Consider the following 6,765-nt stretch of genomic DNA (forward strand, 5'->3'; position numbering starts at 1 on the left):
AAAACTTGAAGCAAAAGATCAGAAATTAGTTGATAACAAGTGAGAAATGAGCAGGACTGTGAATAAAAAGTTAAACACACAGTATCAAACTGCTCCTCCTACTGGAACAAAGTCCAACCTGATCCCCTCCCTCTTCTTCCTGCTCTCAAACACAGTGAGCTCCACCCTGTTCATGTGTTTCCTTGTTCCCTCCCCTTCAGATCTACAGTTTGAAGATGGGTGGAACCAACATGTGGTGAAGAGGAGGAGCTGACAGGCCTCGTTCACTGCAGAGACACATGTTGTTTAGATCAGAGCTCAAACTAGTTTCACTTCTGAGCAACAGAAAGTCAGACAGTCGTCGTTGTCGTCGTCGTCTGTGAGAGGTGAAATGGCGCAGAAAGGAGTTCATCTGGACCAGGAGACCTTCTCTTGTTCCATCTGTCTGGATCTACTGAAGGATCCAGTGGCTCTTCCCTGTGGACACAGCTACTGCTTCAACTGTATTAAAACCCACTGGGATGAAGAGGATGGGAAGAAAATCTACAGCTGTCCTCAGTGTAGGCAGACCTTCACACCGAGGCCTGTCCTGGTGAAAAATACCATGTTAGCAGTTGTAGTGGAGCAGCTGAAGAAGACTGGACTCCAAGCTGCTCCTGATGATCACTGCTATGCTGGACCTGAAGATGTGGCCTGTGATTTCTGCACTGGGAGAAAACTCAAAGCTGTCAAGTCCTGTCTGCAATGTCTGGCCTCCTACTGTGAGAAACACCTGCAGCCTCATTATGAAGCAGCTCCATTCAAGAAGCACAAGCTGGTGGAGCCCTCCAAGAAGCTCCAGGAGAAAATCTGCTCTCATCATGATGAGGTATTGAAGATTTTCTGCCGCACTGATCAGAAGTGTATTTGTCTTGTCTGCCTTGTGGATGAACATAAAGGCCACGACACAGTCTCAGTTGCAGCAGAAAGGACTGAGAGGCAGAGAGAGCTGGAGCTGAGTCGACAAAAAATCCAGCAGAGAATCCAGGACAGAGAGAAAGATGTGAAGGTGCTTCAACAGGAGGTGGAGGCCATCAATGGCTCTGCTGATAAAGCAGTGGAGGACAGTGAGAAGATCTTCTCTCAGCTGATCCGTCTGATGGAGAAAAGAAGCTCTGAGCTGAAGCAGCAGATCAGATCCCAGCAGGAAACTCAAGTGAGTGGAGTCAAAGAGCTTGAGAAGAAGCTGGAGCAGGAGATCACTGAGCTGAAGAGGAAAGACGCTGAGCTGAAGCTACTGCCGCACACAGAGGATCACACCCAGTTTCTACACAACTACCCCTCACTGTCAGCACTCAGTCCATCTACACACTCATCCAGCATCGATATCCGTCCTCTCAGACACTTTGAGGATGTGACAGCAGCTGTGTCAGAGCTCAGAGATAATCTACAGGACCTTCTGAGAGACACATGGACAAACATCTCACTGACAGTGGCTGAAGTGGATGTTTTACTGTCACCACCACCAGAGCCCAGGACCAGAGCTGGATTCTTAAGATATTCACAGGAAATCACACTGGATCCAAACACAGCACACAGACAACTGTTATTATCTGAGGGAAACAGGAAAGTAACACTGACTGTATTCAGGATGCATTCGTCTCAACCAGAAAAATTCACAAGTTATCATCAGGTCCTGAGTAGAGAGAGTCTGACTGGACGTTGTTACTGGGAGGTGGAGTGGAGAGGAGGAGGAGTTGATGTAGCAGTTGCATACAAGAACATCAGCAGAGCAGGGGATGAAAGTTTGTTTGGACGTAATGACAAATCTTGGGCGTTGAATTGTTCTAACAACAGTTTCACATTTTGGTTCAACAGCATCCAGACTCCAGTCTCAGGTCCTCAGTCCTCCAGAGTAGGAGTGTACCTGGATCACAGAGCAGGTATTCTGTCCTTCTACAGCGTCTCTGAAACCATGACTCTCCTCCACAGAGTCCAGACCACATTCACTCAGCCTCTATATGCTGGAGTTTGTGTTTACAATACTGGAGACACAGCAGAGTTGTGTAAACTCAAATAGACAAAGATCATTGAAGGTGCAGTTGGTTAAAATCTGTATTTTAGTTCATCACTTTCTTTAGTCTCCATGTTTGTTGCTAAAAGCTCATTGTTGTTGTGTCTCTGCACTGCACAGAGATCACCTGTCAATCAAACATTGTGGGCGGGACTTTGACCTCTTGTTGTCATTTTCTTGTTGTGTTGATGTTTGAGTTTGTTGAGGTGGAGCTGGAGCTGTGGAGGAGATCACTGCTCATGATGATGTTTCTTTACCTAAACTCACATTTCTCCACATGGAAATAGAAACTTCTCTGAGCTCTAAATGTTTGTTGGATATTTGTGTTGATGTATTTGTGTGTTGTTGTTTGGGCCTTAACAGAGAAATCACCAGACCTTCCTTTATCACTGAGGTTTGTTCTCACTGTGGAAACAAAGAAATCTAGAATCACATTCACACTGATTTGTTTGTTTGTTGTTGTTTATCTTACACTGCATGGGCTATTGGGATATTTTGTTTTCAGTGTGTAACAAAAAAAAAAAAAAAATCTAGAATTACATTTACAGTGATGTGTTTGTCAGATCAAATGTTGTTGTTTAAATCCATCCATAAATAAGGTCTCTGGGATTTATGATAATCACCACTTACAGTAGAAGATGATTTATTATTTTCTTTTCCATATCTGAGATTCATGTTAAACAAACTGTTTGAATGATGTGAATGTAACTGAAGTGAATAAATGATTCTCCATATGTGGTATAAGAATCAATGAGTAATATTTCAGTTGTGTTTACTTTTGAAGGTCTTCTTTAGGCACGAGGATACAGGATCTTTGACGTTTAGTGGGATAACAAGTATTACACATATGAGAGATGATGGAAAACATTAGAATTAAGGCTAACACTTTATTTGAAGGGTGGGTACATAGCACATTCATAAGATCTTTTATATGCTGCGGTAATTATTTACTTTATTTTCATTTAGTGTATTTGAATTGTAACCTATAAAACATTCAATCAATCTGTTAGAAGAGCATAAGAGCTGATTATAAAACTTGAACCAAAAGATCAGAAAATGAGTTGATAACAAGTGAGAAATGAGCACTGGGACTGTGATTAAAAAGTTAAACACACAGTATCAAACTGCTCCTCCTACTGAAACAAAGTCCAACCTGATCCCCTCCCTCTTCTTCCTGCTCTCAAACACCGTGAGCTCCACCCTGTTCATGTGTTTCCTTGTTCCCTCCCCTTCAGATCTACAGTTTGAAGATGGGTGGAAGCAACATGTGGTGAAGAGGAGGAGCTGACAGGCCCCGTTCACTGCAGAGACTCATGTTGTTGAGATCAGAGCTCAAACTAGTTTCACTTCTGAGCAACAGAAACTCAGACAGTCGTCGTCGTTGTCGTCTGTGAGAGGTGAAATGGCGCAGAAAGGAGTTCATCTGGACCAGGAGACCTTCTCTTGTTCCATCTGTCTGGATCTACTGAAGGATCCAGTGGCTCTTCCCTGTGGACACAGCTACTGCTTCAACTGTATTAAAACCCACTGGGATGAAGAGGATGGGAAGAAAATCTACAGCTGTCCTCAGTGTAGGCAGACCTTCACACCGAGGCCTGTCCTGGTGAAAAACACCATGTTAGCAGCTTTAGTGGAGCAGCTGAAGAAGACTGGACTCCAAGCTGCTCCTGATGATCACTGCTATGCTGGACCTGAAGATGTGGCCTGTGATTTCTGCACTGGGAGAAAACTCAAAGCTGTCAAGTCCTGTCTGCAATGTCTGGCCTCCTACTGTGAGAAACACCTGCAGCCTCATTATGAAGCAGCTCCATTCAAGAAACACAAGCTGGTGGAGCCCTGTGGTGGCCACACATGGTGACCACCTTTAAGTTGAGTTTGTTTTGCCTTTTCTTTGAAATAATGACACACATTTAGTTCTTTTCAAAATCACGTTTATTGGCAGGTGTTGATTAATTTGAGTGCACGCATTTTGATTGACATTCTGTTGATTTACATTCTCTTTGTTTGAGTTCGCTCACCTCACCATGTGTGTGTCTTGTTGCAGCTCCCCAGACCTGAAAGGAGGCGGCGCCATCCAAGGTGGCCTCTTATGGAAGTGGGGACAGTGATTGGAAGAGGCCAACTTGGAGGTGCCAGCGGGGAGGCTGCCTTTCTTTGAGATTTAGTTAAATTATCACATAAACTTAAGAACTCTAAATCTTCTCAATTGAGTGTTTATATTTAGTATGTTTAGGTTACTACTTTGTAGTCTTTGTTCATATTATGTTTTGATGGTATTATGAGTGTGATAGGTTGTTTGTCTTCCCCCACCTATTGTCTGTCGGCTAGCCATTGTCTATATAAGCCCTACCTAGTGTGTCATTTGTGAGGTCAGTTATGTTGAGTTAAGTTGCTGTTTGTTTAAGTTGACCTCAGTTTAAGTTATTAGGGCCCTCATTTAGAGTGATTATTTTTGTATTTTCATTATTATACTTTTGATGTTCTTTTGAATTGAGTTTGTTAATAAATTAACATCTGTTTGGACATTTACACCTTGAGTTCTCTGGTCTTTGCTGTTTGGTCCCTGACATTTGGTGGCAGTGGTGGGATCATTCAGTGGAGAACCAGGTGTATTTTTTTCTTTGTTCCTCTCCATGTTTTTTTTTTTTTTTTTTTTTTTTTTTTTCTCGTTTTGCCCCTTCCTTCCATTTTTTTTTCTGGAAGTTGAAGGATGAGAGGAAGAGGAGGGAGAGTAAGCAGAGCAGGTGGTGGCCGAGGACAGCAGCTGGAAATGGAGAAGCAATCAAACTATGAGGGAGATGAGCAGGGAGCTACTGGTGGGGTGTCTGACGAGGCAGAAGAGGGCAGCGAACCTACCATTGGAGATCTGACGAGCATTCTGCAGGCATACATGGGACAGCAGACAGAACGGGAAGCCCAATGGAACAAAGAGGTGGCCCGGCAGGATGAAAGGTTTAAGTCTTTGCAACACCAGTTCAGTCTCCTCCAGCTAGAGGTGCAGACACGGACTGCCTCTGTGTCTCAACCTGCTCCATTAACACCTCGTCAGGTAGATGCAAATCCTGCTATCCAGGCTCCGACTGCTTCTCTTCCAGCAACTGTTCAGCAATCTGGAGCCACACAAGGTCAGTCTCGGTTCTTTAGGGAACCCAAACTTCAAAAATTATCTGATTCAGATGATATTGAACATTTCCTTATCACCTTTGAAAGAATAGCAGTTGCTTGTCAGTGGCCAAGGTCAGAGTGGGCTTTTCAACTGATTCCACTGCTAACAGGTAAAGCAGGAGTGCATATGTTCATATGGATGTCAATGAAAGCCTTGATTATGAGGAAGTGAAGGCTGTGATTCTCAAGAAATATGATATTAACCCAGAAACTTATCGACAGAGGTTCCGAGCTCTTCAGGTGGAGCTGAGGAAACGCCAAAGGAACTGTATGTAAGACTGAAAGAACTTTATGTGAAGTGGGTACAACCAAAAAACAAAACGATTGAAGAAATTGGTGAAACTGTTATTCTTGAGCAGTATTTACGAATGTTGTCTCCGAGCTCCAGGTCTGGATTAAAGAACAGGATCCTCAGACTGCAGCTAAGGCCGCCTCCTTGGCTGACGTGTTTGTGGCAGCACGTCCAAAGAACCAGTCCTGGGCCTACAGATCCTGGAAGCCAACTAAATACATCCCAAAACCAGGCTTGGATCAGTACACCTCAGGGGCAGCACTGCCTGTTGGTAAGCCTCCTGTAAGGGAGAATCAAACAGTTTCCAATGTTAACTCAAAGAACTTTAACCCAAAGAACTTTAAACCCCTCATCTGCTACTTATGTGGTCAAGAGGGTCACACAAAACCAAGGTGCCCTCAAAATTCAGTAAAGTTGACACAGATGTGCTATGTACCAAGACAGAAATGTGGACCTGACATGAGAGCTCAACAGCCCCTGAGAGTGACCTCAGTTGAGATAAATGGGCAGAATCTTAAAGCACTCATTGACACAGGAAGCACACAAACTCTGGTGCATCGTCATTATGTTCCTGATCATGTCATTTGTACTACTGAGACAGTTTCCATCTGTTGTGTTCATGGAGATGAAAAACCGTACCCTACAGCAAATGTATATGTGAAAGTGCAAGGAAATACTTATTTGCTGAGTGTTGGGGTCACAGATAATCTTCCGTTTCCTGTAGTACTTGGCCATGATTTGCCTGTTCTTCTGGATTTGATCCACCCAGTGCAGCCCTGTAATGTAGCTCTGACACGGGCCCAGGCAAAACAATCAGATGAGATGGTGCAAACTTTAAATACTCTACCATTCTATGATGCGGAAATCCAATCAGGTCCCAGTAAACCTTGTAAACCTTGTAAATCTCGCCGGCAGAGGCGCCAGGAGAAGTTCAGGCACACAGCAGTGGAGCCCTGTGTTTCCCCTGACTTACCACTAGGTGTTAAGCTCCCAGAGAATATAGGACAGCTGCAGCAGCAGGATACAAGCCTAGCTGGGTTTCTGCAGGAGGTCAGAGGGAGCAGCGGGGTTGGAAGGGACAAGCCTAGCACTGGAGGCTATGTTCTAGAGAATGGCATCCTTTACCGCTGCTACAAGTCAGTTAGACAGCTGATGGTTCCAAAAGTGGCCAGAGACACAATCCTCACTCTGGGTCATTCAATTCCTTGGGCTGGCCACCTGGGGAAGCATAAGACCATAGCGAGGATCCAGCGCTACTTTCACTGGCCAGGCCTAC

The 6,765-nt window shown here is 44.3% G+C and overlaps 1 protein-coding gene across 5 annotated transcripts; it reads left to right on the plus strand.

Moving 5' to 3' along the window:
* Nucleotides 1-365: 365 nt before the first annotated feature.
* LOC146960943 (tripartite motif-containing protein 16-like) lies at nucleotides 366-2,769 on the plus strand. Of its 5 annotated transcripts, none has more exons than XM_085771916.1 (2): nucleotides 366-1,042; nucleotides 1,217-2,769. In XM_085771916.1, the coding sequence occupies exons 1-2, from the start codon at nucleotides 371-373 to the stop codon at nucleotides 2,036-2,038; spliced, it is 1,494 nt and encodes a 497-aa protein (XP_085628042.1). In that variant the 5' UTR covers nucleotides 366-370; the 3' UTR covers nucleotides 2,039-2,769. The 5 variants fall into 5 exon arrangements, with proteins under 5 accessions (XP_085628042.1, XP_085628043.1, XP_085628044.1 ...); XM_085771917.1 differs by having other exon boundaries at nucleotides 366-911; nucleotides 1,479-2,769; XM_085771918.1 differs by having other exon boundaries at nucleotides 366-881; nucleotides 1,452-2,769.
* Nucleotides 2,770-6,765: the final 3,996 nt, after the last annotated feature.

The sequence above is a fragment of the Trachurus japonicus genome, unplaced genomic scaffold (assembly GCF_045865225.1).
Source record: "Trachurus japonicus isolate A0001 unplaced genomic scaffold, Traja_1.0 AP029815.1".
Taxonomy (NCBI): Eukaryota; Metazoa; Chordata; class Actinopteri; order Carangiformes; family Carangidae; genus Trachurus; species Trachurus japonicus.

Excerpts from the sequence above, each read along its gene's own strand:
- LOC146960943 (XM_085771915.1), top strand. The coding sequence starts at position 371 with ATGGCGCAGAAAGGAGTTCATCTGGACCAGGAGACCTTCTCTTGTTCC.